Source organism: Cuculus canorus, chromosome 24, assembly GCF_017976375.1.
Source record: "Cuculus canorus isolate bCucCan1 chromosome 24, bCucCan1.pri, whole genome shotgun sequence".
NCBI lineage: Eukaryota > Metazoa > Chordata > Aves > Cuculiformes > Cuculidae > Cuculus > Cuculus canorus.
This window is the reverse complement of record NC_071424.1, coordinates 4,407,014-4,429,109: the sequence shown is the minus strand read 5'-3', so window position 1 is coordinate 4,429,109 and position 22,096 is coordinate 4,407,014. Positions and strand designations below refer to the sequence as shown.

Sequence of the window (22,096 nt, the reverse complement as noted above, 5' to 3'; positions counted from 1 at the left end):
TCTCTGTGGATTCGAGATGGTTTTGGACTTGTAATCCCCATCATCTGTTTTGGTTTACTTTCTGGCTGCAGATTTCTGTTCCTCACTCCAGTGCTTTGTGTTTCTAATCTTCTGGTAAAGTTAACATGGGGTTTTTATGATGTATTAAGTCAAAATGGTTTGCAAAACCACTTTACAGCTGCAAGGGAACTTTGGTAATCTAGCATTTCAGCTGATGCTTTTTTCTTACCGCCTCGGACTCGTTCTTACACCACCTCTGTTCAGTGTTAAAGGCATTCAGTAGAAAACACATTCTATTTTCTTTGAGGGTGAGAGCTCAGCTTGAGTCATAAATAAATGCCCTCTTGCTCTGAGTCCTGAGCTGCAGGTATAGCATTAGATACAGAATTCTTTGCATCCGTAGTGTTTCCAGAAGGACCAGAGGGCTCTCTATCCGCTTGGCTCCGGCATCATTCCAAACCCTATCCTTCTGCAATGAGTCTGGGGTGCTTTGAGCCAGACCTTGAGGCAGCTGGCAGTCTGGTTCCTTGCTTGAGGCGTTTCCTCTGTTGGAGTTGTGTGCAAGGGGGAAGGTCATCGCTGTCTTTAAAAGAGAAAATAATAATAATAATAATTAATAATCAATCCGTGGATGCAAGTTTGACAAGAGCGTAGGCTGTAATCTAGTGCCAACCAATAAACACGCCAGTATTTCACACACGGCTCTGCTTCCTGCGTGGTCTTTCTTCTTCCCAGTGCTATTGCCCACGTATGTAAACATGGGGATTGGGAATAAGGTGTCACTGGAGGGGAAAGCCCTTCCCTGAATTGGCTCGGTGCATTCAGTCTGGAAAAGAATGAGGGATGAGATCTTATAGTGACCTTCCAGTGATCTTCCAGTACCTGAAAGGGGCTATGGGAAAGCTGGGAAGGGGCTGTTTCCCTGGAGGGGTTCCAGGCCAGGTTGGATGGGGCTTTGATCACCCTGATCCAGTGGGAGGTGTCCCTGCCCATGGCAGAGTGGTTGGAACTGGATGGGCTTTGAGGTCCCTTCCAACCCAACCCATCCCATGATACGATGATTCTATGAGATGCAGCTGTGGGAGCTCTGGTGTTTATCTGCAAAGCAAGTGTGATGGTTTGGTGATCCCTCTCTTACACCATTACCTGTAACTTCCCTTTGGGATCTGAATGCGACCGGGCTCCTCCTGCACCGCGGTGCCGCAACGAGGGAATACGCACTGGCTCACGCACGACGGAGCCACGCGGAGCTGAGGGGGAAATGAATCTCTGCTGACAGTGGAATTCATGCCTTCGCGGGCGAGCGGCACGGCAGAACCGGAGCGGGCTGTGCCCCCGCGGGGTGGGTGGGTGGCTGAGCTTCCTAACCTCATGCCGATATTTCTGGACGAGTGAGCAGCCGGAGGGATGCGCTGGCTGGAAATCCAGCCACTCGCCTTTAGCTGCTTAAACCGGAGCTTAGCGGCTCAGCAAACTGTCCCCAATTATCTGCTGGGGGCTGAGCGGCGCAGGGGGTGGGAGGGGATGTCTCTCACAGTGGTTTTGGAGTAGAAAAACCTTGTGTTGTTATTCTAGCTCTCATCACTTGCCAAAAATTAGCCTCCCCGGCTGTTCTCCCTCCCATCCCAGTGACAAGGATGCCCCATCCCCAGGACTGGCGGTGATGCTCACCCTCTCAGCATCCTTCCCCCACTCCAGGCTGAGAAATTGTGAGATCACCAGAGAGGAGCAGCCCTTGGGCTGCCCCAACCTCATTTTTTTTTTCCCTATCTGGAAGCTCTGGGCTGCAGTGGATGGGGAAAAACATTCAGCTGGGATTTAGGAGAGCTGAAACGGCTGAGGGGTGGCTGTGGCCATGCCAGGGGGGCACAATGACCCCCCAGCCTGCTCCTAGAGCACCCTGTGTCCCCAGCATCTACGTGTTGCTCCGGTCGGGCTGTGCTGGCCACGCATTCCCGCTCGCTATCTCCAAGAATCTTTCCTAGAAATTGCTGGATTTATTTTTAGCAGTGGCACAGCAGCGGTGGGAGGCGGTGGAGCAGGATGCCCGTCTGCGTGGTGCCGACGGATTGCACCATGAGGCTCTGGAACAGGGTGCCCAGAGCAGTGGGGGCTGCCCCATCCCTGGAGGGGTTCCAGGCCAGGTTGGATGGGGCTTGGAGCCCCTGATCCAGTGGGAGGTGTCCCTGCCCATGGCAGGGGGTGGAACTGGATGGGCTTTGAGGTCCCTTCCAACCCAAACTATTCTATGATTGCCTTCGCCTTGGCTTCCACCCCAGCAGTGGGACCAGGGGGTCGAGCCCCACTGTGCTTTTCCCCCATTGCAGCAGTGCTGGTGGACCTCGGCACGAAGGAGGAGGGGTACAAGGAGGGCTGTTGCTGCTTGCATGGGGGTGATGCCTCCCCAGCCCCGTCTTGATGGTGCTGAACCTCAAGATCTGCCTCTCCTTATCCTACGAGAGCCCTGGTTCCTGCAGTGAGACGGGCGCTGGGATGGAGATGTTGCTCCTCCAGCTGCATGTGGGAATGTAGGGGCTGAGGCTGATGCAGTGAGAGGGTGTTGGGATGGAGATGCTGCTCCTCTGGCTCCATGAAGGAACATGGGAGACTGAGGCTGGTTCAGTGAGAGGGTTTTGGGATGGAGATGCTGCTCCTCTGGCTCCATGAAGGAACGTTGAGGGCTGAGCCTGGTTCAGTAATAGGGTGTTGGGATGGAGATGCTGCTCCTCTGGCTCCGTGAAGGAATGTGGGAAGCTGACTCTGAGAATGGTTCATCAAGCTGGGTGCTGGGATGGAGATGCTACTCGTTTGACTCCGTGAAGGAACATGGAGGGCTGAGGCTGGTTCAGTGCAATGGTTTTGGGATGGAGATGCAGCTCCTCCAGCTCCTTGTGGGAAGATGGGAAGCTGAGGCTGGTTCAGTGTGATGGTTTTGGGATGGAGATGCAGCTCCTCCAGCTCCTTGTGGGAAGATGGGAAGCTGAGGCTGGTTCAGTGTGATGGTTTTGGGATGGAGATGCAGCTCTTCCAGCTCCTTGTGGAAAGATGGGAAGCTGAGGCTGGTGCAGTGTGATGGTTTTGGGATGGAGATGCAGCTCTTCCAGCTCCTTGTGGGAAGATGGGAAGCTGAGGCTGATGCAGTGTGAGGGTGATGGGATGAAGAAGCTATTCCTCCAGCTCTACGTGGGAACGTGGGTAGCCGAGGCTGTGGCTGGTTCAGTGTGAGGGTTTGGGGATGGAGATGCTGCTCCTCTGGCTCCGTGAAGGAATGTGGGGGGCTGAGGCTATGGCTGGTTCAGCGAGATGGATGCTGGGATCATAGAATCATAGAATTCCTTGATTAGAGAAGACCTTTGAGACCATTGAGTCCAACCATACCTGTCCACTCCTGGATCATATCTCTGAGCACCTCCTTATCTTTTAAACCCCTCCAGGGATGGCAACTCAAGCACTGCCCTGGGGGGCTGAGGCTGTTTGGGACGGTTGTGTGGGGCACGGAGGGTCACCATGGACAACGAGACCCCTGGGAACAGCAGGGAATTGTCCCAAATGAGGTTTTGCTTTTGGATAAAGCTCATATTTAGATAAAAAGTGGATCAAGTGCATCCATCAGAGGATGCTGTGGTCGATGGGGCTGGGTTGGGGGTGTGGGCAGGGGGACAAGCAGGAGGAGGACTCCTGCACAGGTTCTTCCTGAGGGCTGCAGAGCAGGAGCTGCTTTTCACTGGCACACGATGCTCTGCAGTGGCACAGACCCCATCCCACCACCAGCCCAGGCTCTGGGGGCCACCTCCCCCCAGCACTACCAGCTCCTGGTTCCTCTCGTCTACCTCGTTTCACTCAATTATTAGGGTTTTTTAGCTATTGGGAAGCAAAATGGGGTTCCTTACCCCCGCTGTCCCCCTGCTGCCACCTGACCCACTTAGCGGGGCCATCTGGTCCCCGCGCGGGCAAAGCGGATTAGCCCTGCGGCTGGGATCAGGGCTGGGATGCTGCCACCGCCCCGGGGGTGACACCGTGGGCCCTGCCCGAGCTCCAGCCAGGGACCACCCAGACCCTGTGCCTGAGCCTGCTGGGCCCCCAGCCTCACCTGGTCATTGTGGGTCCATCGTCCCACCCTGAGCCTACACCTCCGTCCCTCTGTCCATTCGTCCTTCTCTCCACCCATCCCTTTGTCCACCCATCGGTCTGTCCCTCCACCTGACTAATGGTGCAGGGATGCAACTACCTACCCTGGTGGGCATCCATCCATCCATCCATCCATCCATCCATCCATCCTTCCATCTGTTCATTCATCCATCCATAGATCTGTCTTTCTGTCTGTCCATCATCTTTCCATCTGTCCATCCATCCTTCCATCCATCCATCCTTCTGTCTAACCATCCTTCCACCTGTCCATCCATCCATCTGTCCTTCTGCATATCTGTCCATTGTCCTTCTGTCCATCCATCCATCCTTCTGTCTATCCATTCCTCTGTCTGTCCATCATCCTACTGTCCATCCATCCACCTGTCCGTCCATCCATCCATCCATCCATCCATCCATCCATCCTTGTGTATGTCTGTCCATTGTCCTTTTGTCCATCCGTCCATCCATCCATCTTTCTGTCCATCCATCCATACATACATCCATCCTTGTGTCTGTCCATCCATCATCCTTTTATCCATCCGTCCATCCATCCATCCATCCATCCATCCATCCTTGTGTCTGTCCGTCCATCATCCTTTTGTCCGTCCATCTGCCCTTCCATCCACCCGTCCATCCCTCTGTCCTTCTGTCTGTCCACCTCCACCCCTCTCTCTTCACCCACCCCTGCCCCTCCTCGTGCTCCCTCCCTCCTTTTTCTCTTTTCCCTCCCTCCCTCCTTCCCCTCATATCCATTTTTTCCCATTTTCGCTGCTTTCCCCCCCCTTTTCCCTCCCTCCCCCCTCGCCCGGTCTCTGGCTCCCCCTGCCGGCCCATGTATGGCCACGCCCCTTTGCAATGACCACGCCCCTCTATGCTGGTCACGCCCCTTCACGGGAATATCCGCCCTCCTCGAGCTGGCCACGCCCCTCTTAGCGATGCCCACGCCCTTTGAGCTGACCACGCCCCTTTCACACAGCCCACTCATCGCCGCTGACCACGCCCCCTTTCATGTAAACGACACCCCTATTTGTGCTGGTCACGCCCCTTCCCAGCTATAGCCCCGCCCCTCAACCATGTCCACGCCCCTTCCTGATCCTCACCCCGCCCCTAGAGACAGACCACGCCCCCGTCTCCATCGTGGTCCCCCCCCACGCTGGCCCCGCCCCTCGCCCATCACGCTCCGCGCGGGTTCCGGCAGCGCGCGCGCAGGTGGGGCGGGGAGGGGCGGGGCCAGCGCGCGGGGGTGAGGGGGGAGAGGGCGGGAATGGGGGGCGAGGGGGGAGTGGGGGACAGGGGGGAGAGTGGGGGGCGATGGGGCAACAGGGGGGCAATGGGGTCATGAGGGGGAGTGGGGGAGAGCGAGAGAGCGGGGGGAAATGAGGGACAGTGGTGGAATAGGGGAGAATGGGGCAGCACAGGGTGGCATGAGGGGCACTGGGGGTTTGGGGGGCGATGGGGCAGCATAGGGGGCAGTAGGGGAATGGGATGCATGGGGGGATTGGGGGCACGAGGGGGAAATGGGGGAGAGCGGGGGGAAATGGGGAACAGTGTAATAGGGGAGAGCAGGGGGAAATGGGGGACAGTGATGGAATAGGGGAGAATGGGCAGCAGAGGGTGGAATGGGGGGCAGTGGGCGTTTGGGGGGTGATGGGGCAGCACAGGGGGCAATAGGGGAATGGGATGCACAGGGGGAGAAATGGGCAATAGGGGAATAGGATGCACGAGGGGAAATGGGGGACAGGGGGAATAGGGGAGAATGGGCAGCAGAGGGTGGAATGAGGGGCACTGGGGGTTTGGGGGGCGATGGGGCAACAGAGGGGCAGTGGGGGAATGGGATGCACGGGAGGATTGGGGGCACGAGGGGGAATGGAGAGTGGGAGGAAATGGGGGACAGTGGTGGAATAGGGGAGAATGGGGCAGCACAGGGTGGAATGAGGGGTACTGGGGGTTTGGGGGGCAGTGGTGCAGCATAGGGGGCAATGGGGGAATGGGATGCCTGGGGGGATTGGGGGCACGAGGGGGAATGGGGCAGCACAAGGGGTAGTGGGGAAGAACAGGGGGAAATGGGGCAGCACAAGGAGGAATGGGAGAATGGGATGCACTGGGGGAACAGGTGCATATAGGGGGAATGGGAGGTAATGGGGGGCAGTGCAGGTACTGGGGGTGATGAGGAAAATGGGGGAACACGGGGGCACGAGAAGCAACGGTGGGCAGGGAGGGGGATGGGGTAGTGAAGGTATGGGGGTGATGGAGGGGATCTGGGGAAAAGGGGGGCAGTGGGGGGAAAGAAGGCAATGGGGGCACATGGAGGGTGGGGAGTGCAATGAGAATGAATAGTGGGATGCAGTGGGGAGGCAGGGGGTGCGATGGGGAGGTGCACAGTGTGCAGTGGGGTGTGATGGGGGTTATGGGGTCCAGTGGGATGCAGCAGGGGTGCAATGAGTGTGCAGCATGCACGGGTGGGATGGCGGCCATGCAGAAGTGGGAGTGGCTGGAATTGGGGAGGGGGTTGCCACTGGCCTGGTTTGGCCCATCCTCCCCATGTAGGCAAAGCCCCCCAACCCCAGCTCTGCAGGTTGGGAGGTGCAGGGTGACCACCCCATGCCAGCCACCCCAGCCCACAGTGGGGTGCGCTGGGTACCCCTCTGCTGCATCCTGGGGGTTCCCACCTCCCGAGGAGAATTCTCTGGGCTGGGGTGTGTGTACCGGCCCCCCCCATTCCATTTCCTGACCAGCCTCAGTGGTTATTACCAGGGCGATGGGTTATTACCAAGGTAGTTGGTTATTACCAGGGTGGTGTGTTATTACCGAGGCTTCACAGACGTCCCGTCCAGCAGGGCCGGACATCCACGTCCCCATGCGGAGAGGAGCCAGCCATGAGCAACGCCACAGCCCCCACGGCCCCGGGCACGGCGGGCGACTTGCTGGTGTGCTACGTCCTGGGACCTTTCCTCCTCGTCACCCTTCTCGGTGCTGCCCTGGCCATGGTGAGTGGGTGGGCAGAGTCTGCGGGGGCTCAAAACGCCATCCCGAGCCCCCCTGCCTGCTCACAGCATCTGCTGCTCTCCTTGCAGATGATGTACATCCAGAAGAAGCGGAGGTGAGGGGATGCAGGGTGGGTTTAGGGGGGAGTGTGGGACCGGTCACTGCTCAGCCCCCATCCTGCTGCCAGGTTTGACCGCCTGCGGCACCGGCTGCTGCCCATGTACAGCTACGACCCAGCCGAGGAGCTGCAGGAGTCGGAGCAGGAGCTGCTGGTGGATATGGATGCCTAGGTGGGTAAGCTGCTGCGTGTCAGGGCCGAGAGTTTGGTTTTGGGGAAGGGAGTTCAGGTTTGGGGCCAGGAGTTCAATTTAGAGGAAAGGAGTTTGGTTTGTGGGCTGGGACTTTGGTTTCGGGGCTGGGACTTCGGTTTCAGGGCTGGGAGTCTGGTTTTGGGGATCAGAGTCTGGTTTTGAGGATTAGAGTCCAGTTTCAGGGCCGGGAGTTTTGTTTTGGGGTCAGAAGTTTGGTTTCAGGGATGGAACACCATGTTTTTTTCCTTGAACCAGCCTCCCAGCCCCTTCGAATGCACTGAGGACGGCCGGGGCTGGCACCCTGGCACGGGAGCAGCTGGGCTCCGGGGCTTTGCCAGGCAGGATGCCCATGGCAGCGCAGTTCTGGAGCAAATAAACTTTGTTTCTCTGCGTTCTGCCAAGAGCCTTCCGCGTCGGGCAGGGAGGGTTTCCAGCAGCACGAGCACTGCTGCACTGTGGAGCATCCCGAGTCCCTTGGTACTATCCTGGCTTATTTGGTAATAAAAAGGCATTGAGGATGGGAGTTTTAAGGGGTTGGCAGCGTTTTGCCTGTTTCCATCCTGATGGGAGTGGGGCTGGCACCATCTCGGATGTCTCAGCAGGCTCTCCAAGCACAGAGAAAACCTGCACCCACCCCATAGCGAGGGGCTGGACCCCAAGACAGAAGCATCAAACATCCATAAAACGTTTTATTCAAGTAACTGCAAATAGGAAACCAAAAGGTCGTTAACAGTGGACCAAAAACCAACCCCAAATCCTCGTTTTCTCCCGCCGGGGCCACCAGGCACCGACCTCCAGTCCCGCTGCAGCCGTCATGCAGGGAGCGGTGCGGCGGGGGGAGCGCCCCATGGGTCCCCCCGCCCCACCAGCTTCCATCCCTTAGAGCAGCAGAGCAACACAGACCTTAAAATACCAATTAAAAAAAGCCCAAAAAAAAAAGGGGAGGGGGGAAAAAAAACACCACCCCAGCAAGACCCCGAGAAAAGAAACACCGAGCCAATGATGCCCCGGCAGCTGGCACAGCAGCAGCACATCAGTGAGTTCAGAGAGTGGAACTTAAATATCCAGAGGTAGTTGTGAATGAAAGGAAAAAAAAAAACCCAAGTACTAAAATATATATATATATATATATATATAACAGAACTGAGGAGGAACGGGCTGCCCCGAGCCGGCCACAGACAGGCACTGGCACCGAGCGCTGGCATCACCGCGGGAGCTGCTCCCCACGCACTGTGCAGCCACCCAGGACCAGTGAGGGGGATACGGGGGGGGTTTGCCTGGGATAGCAGCAGGTCAGAGCGAAGGTCTAATGCATTTGGGGGTCTCACCTTCGCTGCCCCCCCCCCCTTGTCCCTTCCCTGCAGAGGAGCCGGGGTGAAGCCCGGTGATGGGGGACAAGCAGCACCCGCTGCGGATGTGTGGGATCACTGCATTGAGGGGGGCAGCAGAAGGTGGGGGGAGGCAGCAAAAAGAGGGGGACAGGAAAAGGAGGGGGATCCCAGCCCCAGGTACCCCCTTTGCCAGCGGAGCTGCCCCAAAACCCAGCGTTGGGGAGCCTGGGGGAGCCAAGGTGGGGGTGTCCCCCCCCCCCAAAGTAGGGGACTGCCCAGGTTGGGCTGTTTTCCAGTGCTGCCATTGGCTGAGGGTGAGGAAGGAGTGGAGGAGGGAGGAGGAAAAAGCCAAGGCGGTGTGGTGGGTTTCTCCTCATCCCTCTCCCCCAGCCGCCGAGGACGCGGGACTTTTGGGCGATGAGGTAGCGCTGGTTCGGGAGGTTTCACTGTTCCTCCTCAGATGACTCCTGGGAAATATTTACCTCCTCCTCGTCCTTCTGCTGTGGGGGAAAGGAGCACGGGTTTAGAGGAAAGGAACATTTTTTTTGGGCTGCGGACACCCCATTCTAGCTCTGGATGAAGGTCTGACCGGGAATTGCATGCCTTATGCAAACAGGGAAACTGAGGCACCAGCATCCTCCTGGATTTAGGGATCAACCTTTGTTACCTGAGTGTGCTCAAAGCCATGAGGAGGGAGCCACACACACCCTGCGCACCTGGTCCCCAGTGTCACAGAATGGTTTGGGCTGGAAGGGACCTCAAAGATCATCCAGTTCCACCCCCTGCTGTGGGCAGGGACACCTCCCACTGGATCAGGTTGCTCAGAGCCTCATACAAGGTGGCCTTGAACACCTCCAGGGATGGGGTATCCACGGCTTCTCTGGGCAACCAGTTCCAGTCGACCAGTCCCCAGTGTCACTGCCGTGTCCCCAGTTGCCACCAGAGGGGAGCCAGTGGCGGCAGGAGCGGGTGTCCGTGTCTGGCACTGCGCAGCGGCTGGGAGCATCGCGGCCCCGCGTGCGGCGGTGAGTCAGGGCTGAGTGTGAGCGTGACTCAGCACCGGCCCCCGCTTCCTCCTGCTTCATTCATAAAAAAGCCACCACGGCTGCTGAAGCCGGACACGGTGTCCCCTGCGTGGCCCTGGCTCCGTCCCCCCATCCACTGAATCAGCTCCCCCCACTCTACGGTCCCCAAAACAGCCCCTGGTGCTGTGACACTAGGGCAGGACATGCTAGGGTGTGAGCCCTGGAGTTTGCAGCCTGAGTTGGGCTCAGCCACTCGCCCTCTGTAAGGAATTGAAGTGGGAAAAGGGGCAAAACCTTTGGCAGCTGCACCCTGAGGATGCTCACGGGTGGCTCTTGTGTCCAAAGGGGCAAAACCCTGTGTGGGGCAGAGCAGCTGCACCCTAAGGGTGCTCATGGGTGGCTCTCGTGTCCAAAGGGGCAAAACCTGCGTGGGGCAGAGCAGCTGCACCCCAAGGATGCTCACAGGCAGCTCTCATGTCCAAAGGGGCAAAACCCTGCGTGGGGCAGAGCAGTTGCACCCTGAGGATGCTCACGGGTGGCTCTTGTGTCCAAAGAGGTAAAACCCTGTGTGAGGCAGAGCAGCTGCACCCTGAGGATGCTCACGGGTGGCTCTTGTGTCCAAAGGGACAAAACCCTGCGTGGGGCAGAGCAGCTGCACCCTGAGGATGCTCACGGGTGGCTCTCACGTCCAAAGGGGCAGAACTCCACGTGGAACAGAGCAGGTGCACCCCAAGGATGCTCGTGGGTGGCCCTTGTGTCCATAGGGACAAAAGCCTGAGGATGCTCATGGGTGGGTCTCATGTCCAAAGAGGCAAAACCATGCATGGAGCAGAGCAGCTGCACCCTGAGGATGCTCGTGGGTGGCTCTTGTGTCGCAGTGCCCTGTGGCAGCTCCTGAGTGGGGGATGCAGACCAAGGAGTAAAGGATTGCTTCCAACCAGGTGATGCTTGTGGGTGCCCAGCAGCTGACCGAGCTCCCATGGGACTGCAAACCGAGGGGAGAAATGAAACAGAGGAGGGAAAACACAAAATAAGAAGGTGGCCAGAGTGTGTGGGTGCAGAAGGTTTGCAGGAATGCTGCGCCGGTGATGCAGTGGGCTCTTGGGCAAGCGGTGCCAGCGCGCTGTGGAGACAGGACCAGCCCTCCTGAGCACCGCACCCGAAGCTGTGAGGGAGCAGGGGTGGTTTGGAGCCTGTCCCATGCCAAAGGTCCCTTTTTTGCTCACTGCTCTGCTCTCCTCCAGCCCCACAGCATCCCCCTTACATTTGTGGGTTCAGCCAGGGGCTGCCGTGCCCCCAAAGTGCCCAGCACCCTGCCGGGATAGAGGAGGAAGGGAAAAGCCCACTCACTGTTTTTTTAGGTCGGCCTCGAGGTTTTCTCCCTGGTGTGACTGCGGCTTTCTGAGACAAAAAGAAAAACCCAGATATTTTGGTCAGGCCATGCCCTCCTCCCCAGGATGGTGCTGGGGAGCGGGCGGTGTTTGCTTTCCTCCCACCCACGACTGCCAAATTCATCACCCCAGTGGCATCTCCTGCCCTCCCTGCTCCCCTTTGCCACCGGCTTCCAGCACCAGGACGGCCCTGGCCCTGTGACTCACGAGGCAGGCGCAGGATGTGAGTCGCCTGTTTTGCAAACAGGTTTATGGAGGGTGTCCACACGCTGACACAGAGGTCCCCGTCTCCCTCCAACCTTCCCCATCCAGTGCCAAGACTCACCCCCCAGGGCAGAACCACCCCGAATTGTCTATAATTGACTCACAGGATCATAGAAGTTGGGTTGGAAGGGACCTCAAAGCCCATCCAGTTCCACCCCTGCCATGGGCAGGGACACCTCCCACTGGATCAGGGGCTCCAAGCCCCATCCAACCTGGCTTTGAACCCCTCCAGGGATGGGGCAGCCACCACTGCTCTGGGCAACCTGTTCCAGGGCCTCCCCACCCTCACAGCAAAACATTTCTTCCTAAGATCTCACCTCAATCTCCCCTCTTGCAGCTCAAAACCGTTCCCCCTCATCCTCTCCCTGCCCTCCCTGATGCAGAGCCCCTCCCCAGCTTTCCTGGAGCCCCTTTCAGCACTGGAAGCTGCTCTAAGGTGTCCCCACAGCCTTCTCTTCTCCAGGCTGGACAACCCCAACTCTCAGCCTGTCCTCCTAAGGGAGGTTCTCCAGCCTTTGGATCATCTCCGTGGCCTCCTCTGGACTCACTCCAGCAGCTCCATGTCCTCCCTGTGCTGAGGGCTCCAGTAACTGAGCTCAAACCAGACCTGTTGTCCCAGTACACAGCTGCTCGGCTGAGCAGAGCGCGTCCCCAGTCACCTACCCTGCCTTTTGGGGTGGCCTTGTTTTTACTGCCCTTCGGCCGTCCGCGGGGTCTCTTCGGGGTTGGGGCCTCGCTGGGCTCCTGCTGAAGGAAGAGCACAGGGGGTCACTGCAGTTTGGGGGTCCTTAGTGAGGGCTGTGTGCCTGGAGGGGCTCCTGATGCAGCAGTGCACGCCGGGATGCTCCGGGTTGGGAACCCCGTTCTCCCCAGCACAGCCAGCAGGGATGCCCTCATGTACTGGGAGCACTGGTGGTACTGGTTGCACTGAGATTTGTGGCTGGATGCCAGGCACAGGCTCCTGTGCGTCCTTCAGCCGGGCTTGGATGTGACCCATCCCGACCCAGCATTAATCGCTCGGCTTAGCCAGATGGACCCCACTGGTTTCTTAACCTCAGACCCCAAATCGCTGCCAGCGCCGCTTGCCTGGCGAAGCATCAGGGAAGGGACAAATTGCCTTTTCTATGGGGAAAATGATGTGCATGAACCCCACCTGCCCTGGGGAAGAGGGGGGCAGGGGGAGTTTGCCACCACAAAGGCTTGCCAGCATCTTATCCCTCTGAGCAGCTTTTGCTAATGGGGCTTTAATTAGCCCGTCTGCAAAGGCAGGTTCAGCTGCAGCCTGGGGATGAGCAAGGGGAGGCCTTGAGCCCTTCCTTGGGTGTGGGGAGCTTTGGGCAAGGTTGGGGGGCTGAGAAGCCCCCGATGTGGTTCCCGAAGGGAGCTAACTGGCTGCAACCATGGGCATCCCCATCCCTGTCCCTCCAGGATGGAGTGGAGGAGTTTCTTGCTGCCCCACAGCCTGGGGGTGTCCAGAGCTGCCCAGTGTGGTGCTCCCCACCCTCTTTTCTCCCAGGGGAACCCCACGTACCTGTGGCTTCTTCCTGGGCCGCCCCCGCCCCCTCTTTTCCGACACGTCCTTCTCCCCCTTGGAAGCCAGGGGTTGGCTGGATTTGGCACTGGATTCGCTCATCGTCCTTCCAGCAGCGGCGAGGAGGAGCGGGAGGAAGAGAAAGGTCAGTCAGCCATGGCTCACCCTGCCGGGTGCCGCTCCCCCCAACCCTCGCCCTGGCCGCAGGCGGGTGCTGGGGGCTGCGGAAGTGACTCACGAGGCGTTGAGGGATCAACGGAGCCTCCCGTGGGGTCAGCCTGGCCGTGCCCCTGCCCACCCGCTCTCCCCGGGGTAAGGATGCTCAGCTCCCCCAGCTGCTGCCTGGCCCCTCGGTGGGGATGGAGGTGGTTGGTTGGGAGATCAACACAGACAGGAGGGGGACAAAGACCAGGGTCCCTCCTCTAGGAATGCCTCTTTGACCTAAAATTCAGCTAAAATGAGCAGCCTCTGCCCTACTCCAACCCTTTCCAGAGTCTCGCCCGCATCCTGTTCATCTCCTGGCATGCAGTGAGGACCAGTCCACGCCCAGGGCACTGCCAGTGGCTGAGAAACCAAAAGCATCACTAAGGCTTAGAAAAGCCCCCCACCTGTCCTTTTTAACCCCATGGGCAGCACCATCACCAGGTGAAGGGTTTTTTTCCTATCCAGAAACATGCAGCACCTTGAGCAGGCACAATCTTTCTTCCCGTTGCTGCAAAGCTTGTGTCTGCAGAACCGCCCCTGCTGCACTCGTGTCCCCTCCTGCAAACAGACCTTTGGTCTGCGCTGGTCTCAGACACGTTGCTCCTCGCTCAGCCGCTCCCTACCCACTCCCCACTGCGATGAGCCCAAGCCAGCGCCAACGCACAGGGATGGTGAACACCTCTGAGGCTGCAGGACCAGCTTCTCCCCACTCTCATGGCTGTGATGACCAGCCTCGCGTGGCAGCTGCTGCTCTGGGTGCTTTGACATCCTTGTCTCGCCCATCCCTGCTCCCCCAGGGTGGGTTTGCAGCTGCATCCCATCCAAGGGTGCAACCCGCTTCCTCCCATCAGTAGTTGGAGGAGAAAAATGAACCGTCTGCTGTGCCCTAAGCCCAGCGCACAGAATTAAGCCAGTGCCCTGGTGCTGAGCCAGCTCCTGGCGTACCCAGCAGGTATTTGGGGAGTGGCAGCTCAGCTGGCCCTTCCTGCAGAGCCTGTCCCCTTTCCCAAAAAAAAAAAGAGAGTGGCTCCAGATTTAATCTGGAGTGCTTTAAATCCCAGACGCAGTGTTGGCACAGGCAAGTTGGAACATGACGAGTGGTGGCACCAGGGGCCTCCGGGCATCCCCTCGGGGCCCTGGGAGGGTGGTGCAGGTTCTCACAGCTCTGCTTCTCCCATCCCACCTCGACACCCAGCCCTGCTGCACCCCTGACTCTGCTCCTGCCACCCCAACTGGATTTAGGCATCACCTGGCACTTGTCCCACGGACACCGGGTTGTCCTCTCCCCTGTGCATATCCCAAAGGGCTGGATCCGGCTTTCCCAGCTCATAAGGAAACCTTGTGGAGGTACAGGCTCCATCTTCCCCTCTCCCCCTCGATTCTTCCCAAAGGACACAGGGAAAACCTGCTTTTCCAGAGCTGTGGGGCTGGTTCCACACCTAACTCCCAGCCCAGGAGCCAGGAGGATGGGCTGCGGGCTGGAAGGGAGCAGGATCGCTACCACAGCCCTGGTGCTTACGGTGACCCTGAGCACGAGGTGCCTGTTCTGCTCCTTGGAGCGGGGACCTGCTCAGAGCAGCCAGGTGATGGTTTCCAGCAGAAAGAGGGCTGTGGGAACAGCATCTCGGTCTCACTGCCTGTAAGCACAGGGCTTGGAGCAGCCTGGGAGACAGCTAGAAAATCCCAGTGTCGCTGAGATGGTGCTGCAACCCCACTGGGCCACCTCTGCTGCTGAGGACCTGCATCCCTGTCCTGGGTTTGATCCATGGCTCTGGAGCGTGGCACAGCCCCCGGCACAGCTTCTTCTGCATGTACCACGTTGTCCCCCCCGTCTGCATGCAAAGATGAAGGCATCCTCCTCACCTCTGCCTCCAGGGTTAATAACTCGCAGTTTTGAGCGACTGTTTTCCATTTGGATGGTGTCAGAGCGACTGGGATGGTGTTACCATGAAAAGCAGGGGGAGCCCGGGTGCTGAGACCCCAAGGATGCTGAGCTCCCCTGGGAATGCTGGGCCTCTCTAGGGATGCTGAGCCCCACCAGGGAATGATGAGCCCCTCTAGGGATGCTGAGCACCCCCAGGGAATGCTGAGCCTCTCTAGGGATGCTGAGCTCCCCTGGGAATGCTGAGCCTCTCTAGGGATGCTGAGCACCCCTAGGGATTTCTGAGCCTCTCTAGGGATGCTGAGCCCCCCCAGGGAATGCTGGGCCTCTCTAGGAATGCTGAGCTCCCCTGGGAATGCTGAGCCTCTCTAGGGATGCTGAGCTCCCCTGGGAATGCTGAGTCTCTCTAGGGATGCTGAGCTCCCCTGGGAATGCTGAGCCTCTCTAGGGATGCTGAGACCCCCAGGGGATGCTGAGCACACTCCCTAGGGAGCTGAGCACACTCCCTAGGGATGCTGAGCCTCCACTGGGGACCAGGGAATGCTGAGCCTCTGTAGGGATGCTGAGCACCCCCAGGGAATGCTGAACCTCCTGGGATGCTGAGCACCCCCAGGGAATGCTGAGCCTCTCTAGGGATGCTGAGCCCCCCAGGGATTTCTGAGCCTCTCTAGGGATGCTGAGCACCCCCCAGAGAATGCTGAGCGCCCCCCAGGGCAGCTGGAGTGGGCAGGGGTGAGCTGTGAGGTGCAAGGAGCCACTCTCAGACCTTCAAGGCTTTTAAAAACCACGCAGAAGCTCCACTCCCCTCTGGAAGTGACTCACAAGTGCAAAACAACAACAACAAAACCCACCCTCGGATTCTTTTTCTTTCTATTTTTTTTTTTTTTTTTTTGAGAAACAGAAACCACGCTGTCGTGTAAACACCCTGAAAATATTACTCACAGCATCCCGGAGCCCTTAAAAAAAAAATAAATAAAAAAAACCCCCAGAAAGCATGGTTTGGGTTTAGGAATGAAAATGCTGGCCAGCTGACCAGGGGCTGGGATGGGTTTGTCTCATTTTAAGTCAGTCTTTGTTGGAGGAAAGGAAGCCTCCAAGCTGAGCTGTATCCTATCCCAGAGCTGGAAATTCATGGACACAGTATATCCCTCACTCTGCCACGCTCTCCTCTGCCCTGGAGCAGACATGGGTCCTATGCGGTGATTCCGGCCAGGGATGCTGAGGGGACCCCTCGATGATGGAGATGCTACCAAGTACATCCCCCCACCCCAAACCAGAGCCCACTGCCATGAAGTTGGTGTTGGGGAAAGCACACACGCACTCCACCCATCCTCCACCACCTCTAAGCTCTCCCCATGGGCTCCAGAGCTGAAACTATCCTGGAGGACCAGGGTTTAGAAGACCTTTGAGATCATCAAGCCCAAAAGTACCTGTCCACTACTAAACCATCCCTGAGTATTTCATCTAAAGGTCTTTTAAACCTCTCCAGGGATGGGGACTCCACCACCTCCCTGGGCAGCCTCTGCCAGGGCCTGAGAACCCTTTTGGTGAATAATTTTTTCCCAATCATAGAATAGTTTGGGTTGGAAGGGACCTTAAAGGTGATCCAGTTCCAACCCCCCTGCCATGGGCAGGGACACCTCCCACTGGCTCAGGCTGCCCAAAGCCCATCCAACCTGGCCTTGAACACCTCCAGGGATGGGGCAACCACAACTTCCCTGGACAACCTGTTCCAGTGTCTCACCACTCTCATGGTGAAGAAATTCTTCCTAATGTCCAGTCTAAATCTGCCCCTCTCCAGTTTATACCCGTTCCCCTTTGTCCTATCACGAGCCAAATGGAACCTGCCGTGGCGCAACTTGAGGTCATCTCCTCTTGTCCTATCACTTGGGAGAAGAACCCAGCACCCACCTCCTCACAACCTCCTTTCAGGTGGTTGTAGACAGCGATGAAGTCTCCCTTCGGTCTCCTTTTCTCCAGGCTAAAACGCCTGGCTGGGAGATGGGGGACGCTCCTCTCCCCTTCCCAGCCAACACTCCTCTTCCCAAGAGCGACCCCAGCTTGGCGCGATGCTCCAGAGCTTGGCAGCTCCTGCCTGACCCCAGGAGCATCCTGAGCCGGTGGGATGTGCCGGGCACGCTGTGGGCAGCATCTCTGGCCCTGCTCGCATGCATCAAAGCCGTACAGGAGGGAGGGAGTAGCTGTGTTGCCATGGAGGAAAAGAAGCAGCTGAGAGAGAGAAACCTTTCCAGGCAGCGAGAGGAACCGGTGGGAGATGAGGGCAAGACACCACCAAGCTCCCTGAGGGATAAATCTCTGCGAGGTTTGGAGGTGGAGGGATGAAAACCTCCTTCCCTCTCCATCCCACTCCCAGGACTGTCCTTTCCCAGCCCCATGAGCTCCCTGTGCTCCACGCCACGAGCTGAGCCGTTCTCAGCGCCCACTTCTTGCACAAAGCGTGGGTTGGGTTGCAAAAGAGGCCAATTTGGCCGCTGGGAGCGATGCTCCTGGCTGCCCTTGGCCCTTCTCCTGCTTTCCCCCACCTGGCTTACACCTCTCTGTGCAAATAACCCCATAAATCCTCTTCTCCAACCACCTACTCTTAAACAAACCAGCCCAGGAGAAGCAGGGAGACAGGCGGTGGCTTAGATCTTAAATAATAATAATAATAATAATAAAAGGCTCTTCACGCCCAGGAAATCCAGCCTGATTGCAGCTGGAGAAGGATCCCGGCCGCACCTCCTGGCAGAGGGAGGCCTGGAGAGGGAGGAGGGGAAGGAAGAGTGGAGCAGAAGTTGAAGAGCCTGTTCGGCGGAGAAGCTGCGAAGGGATGTGCGCAGCTCCTCATTAGGAGAAACCCTCCGTGGAGCTGCTTTGAAGCCCCCCCAGGACGGCTATTAAGGAAAGTCCACCCCCCACCCCCCCTTCCTTCCTGGGCATGCATAATAAAAGGAAGTGATAAAAGAAAGGAAAGAGGGAGGTGGGGGAGAAAGAAAAGAGGCAGGAAGGGCACCATCACCGGCTTTGTGTAGCCCCTGTCCTGCGGGGTGTAATAAAACCCCGGGTGGAGCCGGAGCTGTGCGGCATCACCCTCTGCCCCGGGGGAGGGCGGGGGGGGGGGGGGCTGCAGCTTTGCACCGACCTGTGCCCCCAAGCCAGGGCTTGGCCCGGACCCCTGCACCGGCCAGCCCCACACATGGCCCCAGCTCTGCACACCAGGCATGGTCACATCTCCAAGTGTGGGTCCAGCTCTGCACACCCTGCATGGTCACATCTCCAAGTGTGGGTCCAGCTCTGCACACCCTGCACAGTCACATCTCCAAGTGTGGGTCCAGCTCTGCACACCCTGCATTGTCACATCTCCAAGTGTGGGTCCAACTCTGCACACCCTGCACTGTCACATCTCCAAGTGTGGTTGCAGCCACATGCATGGTTCCAGCTCTACACAGCCTGCATGGTCACATCTCCAAGCCTGGTTCCAGCTCTGCACACCATGCATGGTCCCATCTCCAAGTGTGGGTCCAGCTCTGCACACACTGCACAGTCACATCTCCAAGCGTGGTCCCTGCTCTACGCACCCTACATGGTCACATCTCCAAGCATGGTTGCAGCCACATGCATAGTTCCAGCTCTACACACCCTGCATGGTCACATCTCCAAGTGTGGTCCCAGCTCTACACACCCTGCATGGTCACATCTCCAAGTGCAGTTCCAGCTCTATGCACCCTACATGGTCACATCTCCAAGCATGGTCCCAGCTCTATGCACCCTGCATGGTCACATCTCCAAGTGTGGTCCCAGCTCTATGCACCCTGCATGGTCACATCTCCAAGCATGGTCCCAGCTCTATGCACCCTGCATGGTCACATCTTCAAGTGTGGTTCCAGCTCTGTGCACCCTACACAGTCATGTCTCCACGCATGGTTGCAGCCACACGCATGGTTCCAACTTCTATGCACCTTGCACGGACCCCCATGCACCCTACATGGTCACATCTCCAAGCATGGTTCCAGCCCCACACATGGTCCCAGCTCTACACACCCTGCATGGTCACATCTCCAAGTGTCGTTCCAGCTCTATGCACCCTGCATGGTCACGTCTCCAAGCATGACTCCAGCCACATGCATGGTTCCAGCTCTACACACCCTGCACGGTCACATCTCCATGCATGGTTCCAGCCCAACACATGGTTCCAGCTCTACACACCCTGCATGGTCACATCTCCAAGCGTGGTCCCAGCTCTACACACCCTACCCAACCCCATGCACTTTGCACTGACTCCAAGCATCCTGCCCTGACCCCATGCACCCTACAATGACCCCTCCACATCTTATACCAACGCCATGCACCCCTGCATGGCCACATTCCCAAGCATGGTCTTGGCCCCATGCACCTTGTCCCTATCCCACATGCCTTGCACTGACCCTACGCACCCTAAAAGGACCTCCACGTCCCTTGCAGCGACGCCACGCACCCTAAAATGACTCGCACGCACCTTGTATTGACCTCACGTTCCTTGCATGGACCCCAACACCTCCTAAAACGACCCTCACGCACCTTGTATCAACCTTACACGCCTTGCACAGATCCCACACATCCCAAAACGACTTCCACGCATCTTGTATGGACCTCACATCCCTTGCATCGACCCCCACGCTCCTTGTATTGACCTCACATGCCTTGCACTGACCCTACGTACCCTAAAACGACATCCACGTCCCTTGCAGCGACCCCACGCACCCTAAAACGACCCCCACGTTCCTTGTACGGACCTCACATGCCTTGCACTGACCTCACACACCCTAAAACGACCCCTATGTGCCTTGCATGGACCTCACACGCCTTGCACCGCTCCCACACATCCTAAAACGACCCCAAAGCACCTTGTATCGACCTCGCGTCCCTTGCATCGACCCCACACGCCCTAAAACGATCTCCACGTTCCTTGCAGCAACTCCACATCCCCTAAAACGACTCACACGCACCTTGTATTGACCTCATGTCCCTTGCATGGACCCCCATGCTCCTTGCATGGCCCTTACATGCCTTGCACTGACCCCACACCCCCTAAAACGATCTCCACATTCCTTGCAGCGACCCCACACCCCCTAAAACGACTCGCACGCTCCTTGTATCGACCTCACGTCCCTTGCATGGACCCCCACGCCCCCTAAAACGATCCCCACGCATCTTGTATCGACCTCACATGCCTTATACTGACCCCACGTACCCTAAAAAGACCCCCATGTGTCTTGCATGGACCTCCCATGCCTTGCACTGACCCCACACCCCCTAAAACGACCTCCACGTTCCTCGCAGCAACCCCACACCCCCTAAAACGACTCGCACGCACCTTGTAGCGACCTCACGTCCCTTGCATTGACCCCCATGCTCCTTGCATGGAACTCACACGCCTTGCACTGACCCCACACCCCCTAAAACGACTCCCACACATCCTAAAACGACCTCCACGTCCCTTGCACCGACCCCAGGCACCCTAAAACGACTCGCATGCACCTTGTAACAACCTCACGTCCCTTGCATGGACCCCCATGCTCCTTGCATGGCCCTTACATGCCTTGCACTGACCCCACACCCCCTAAAACGACCCCCACGCACCCTAAAACGACTCGCACGCACCTTGTATCGACCTCACGTCCCTTGCATCGACCCCCACGCACCCTAAAACGACCCCCACGCTCCTTGTATCGACATCACATGCCTTGCACTGACTCCACGCACCCTAAAAAGACCCCCATGTGCCTTGCATGGACCTCCCATGCCTTGCAGCAACCCCACACCCCCTAAAACGACCCCCACGCATCTTGTACCGACCTCACATCCCTTGCATAGACCCTCTAAACGCCCCCCCCCGATCCATGCTGTCCCCCCATCTCCCCAAGAGACGCGGGGCGTTCGCATCCCCCGAACCCGAACAAGTGAAGGGGAAAAAGTCCCATCACACCGAGGACCCCTCCTCCTCTTCCCCCCGACCCCGCCAGGTGCATCCCCTTATTAATAACACTAATTACCAACCAGAATAATAAAGAAAGGCATTGCGGAGCCCGCTCGCCGCACGCACACACGCGTCCTTGTAAATCCAGAGCGCGATCGTTCACACCGTGTAGAAGCGGGGGGGGGAGTAAAACCCCGTTTCCCCCCTCCCAGCACCCTCCTTTCCCTTTCCCTCCCCCCCGCACCCCCAGAAATGAAAGAGGAAAGGCGGCACTCACAGTCAACTTGATCTCGGGGTGGGGTTTTTTTTTGGGGGGTGATGGTTATATTATGATTTTTTTTTTTGATTTTTTTTTTTTTTATCCCGGCGGGTCTATGTTGGGAAGCGAATTAAATCCCCCCCCCCCTCCGCTGCCGGCGGCTGGTGGTGCTCACAAATGCGGATCTGAAAGGAGAAAACAGAGAGAGAGAAAGGTTGAGACTCACGCATCCACAGCTCAGCACGGCCCCCCTCTTATTTATATAAATAATAAAGAGAGAGGAGGGGGGGGGGAATTGCTCCAGGAGGAAGGAAGCCGGGTCAAAATAATTTGCGGAGAGAAAAGGGGGGGGAAAAAAATAAATATATAGGAAAAGGGAGGGGGGGGGAAGAAGGTGGGGAGGGGAAGGAGAGAGCTCCCAGCCTTACTGGAGGGGATCCAGCTGCTAAAAATAGCAAAATCACACTCGAAATTAAATAAGGGCAAACAGGCTAAGGGGAGCTTCCAGCCCTTGCGGAGCGGGGAGAGGAGGAGCTCGGCTGCATCACGGCGGTGGGGGCGGGCGGCGGCGGCGCCCCGAGCCATAGGGCCGTTCGAAAGGGCTGCGGCGGGAGGGAGGGAAGGGGGGGGGGGACCCGGCTGCCCCCGCCCCACCACGGGGGGTTTGGGGGTGCTGCGGGTTGGGAGAGAAAGAGGGATGCGCGGGGTAGAGGGAGGAAGTGCCGGGGCTGGGGGGGTGGGGTGGGGGATGGAGGCACGCATCCTGCCCAGGGATACTCCAGGGATGCTCCTGGAGGGGGGGGGAATGGAGACACACGCCCGTCCTGAG

General features: G+C 58.0%; 2 protein-coding genes across 13 annotated transcripts; one reads left to right on the top strand and one right to left on the bottom strand.

Annotated features, from left to right (window-relative positions):
• The first annotated feature begins 5,258 nt into the window (after positions 1-5,258).
• SMIM29 (small integral membrane protein 29) lies at positions 5,259-7,918 on the top strand. 4 transcript variants are annotated; one of them, XM_054087811.1, is made up of 5 exons: positions 5,259-5,337; positions 6,966-7,115; positions 7,203-7,228; positions 7,301-7,403; positions 7,680-7,918. In XM_054087811.1, exons 2-4 carry the CDS (start codon positions 7,005-7,007, stop codon positions 7,401-7,403), a joined length of 240 nt encoding a protein of 79 aa, XP_053943786.1. In that variant the 5' UTR covers positions 5,259-5,337; positions 6,966-7,004; the 3' UTR covers positions 7,680-7,918. The 4 variants fall into 4 exon arrangements, with proteins under 4 accessions (XP_053943786.1, XP_053943788.1, XP_053943785.1 ...); XM_054087813.1 differs by lacking the exon at positions 5,259-5,337 and adding an exon at positions 5,356-5,371; XM_054087810.1 differs by lacking the exon at positions 5,259-5,337 and adding an exon at positions 6,156-6,241.
• Positions 7,919-8,123: 205 nt separating this feature from the next.
• HMGA1 (high mobility group AT-hook 1) lies at positions 8,124-21,805 on the bottom strand. 9 transcript variants are annotated; one of them, XM_054087814.1, is made up of 6 exons: positions 21,696-21,805; positions 21,286-21,452; positions 12,967-13,072; positions 12,099-12,182; positions 11,131-11,181; positions 8,541-9,255 (listed from the first exon to the last, which is right to left on the bottom strand). In XM_054087814.1, the coding sequence occupies exons 3-6, from the start codon at positions 13,066-13,068 to the stop codon at positions 9,199-9,201; spliced, it is 294 nt and encodes a 97-aa protein (XP_053943789.1). In that variant the 5' UTR covers positions 13,069-13,072; positions 21,286-21,452; positions 21,696-21,805; the 3' UTR covers positions 8,541-9,198. The 9 variants fall into 9 exon arrangements, with proteins under 9 accessions (XP_053943792.1, XP_053943790.1, XP_053943793.1 ...); XM_054087819.1 differs by having other exon boundaries at positions 8,549-9,255; positions 12,099-12,179; XM_054087817.1 differs by lacking the exons at positions 21,286-21,452; positions 21,696-21,805 and adding an exon at positions 21,494-21,612 and having other exon boundaries at positions 8,124-9,255.
• Positions 21,806-22,096: the final 291 nt, after the last annotated feature.

Bases quoted from the DNA above. Each gene is read 5' to 3' on its own strand.
- SMIM29 (XM_054087810.1), top strand. From the start codon at position 6,212: ATGGGAGAATGGGATGCACTGGGGGAACAG. The intron at 6,242-6,965 runs GTGCATATAGGG...CCCGTCCAGCAG, and splicing joins GGGATGCACTGGGGGAACAG to GGCCGGACATCCACGTCCCC. The intron at 7,229-7,300 runs GTGAGGGGATGC...TCCTGCTGCCAG, and splicing joins TACATCCAGAAGAAGCGGAG to GTTTGACCGCCTGCGGCACC.
- HMGA1 (XM_054087814.1), bottom strand. From the start codon at position 13,068: ATGAGCGAATCCAGTGCCAAATCCAGCCAACCCCTGGCTTCCAAGGGG. The intron at 11,182-12,098 runs GTAGGTGACTGG...TTTTTGTCTCAG, and splicing joins AGGCCACCCCAAAAGGCAGG to AAAGCCGCAGTCACACCAGG. The intron at 9,256-11,130 runs GTGAGTGGGCTT...TTTCCCCCACAG, and splicing joins GAGGCCGACCTAAAAAAACA to CAGAAGGACGAGGAGGAGGT.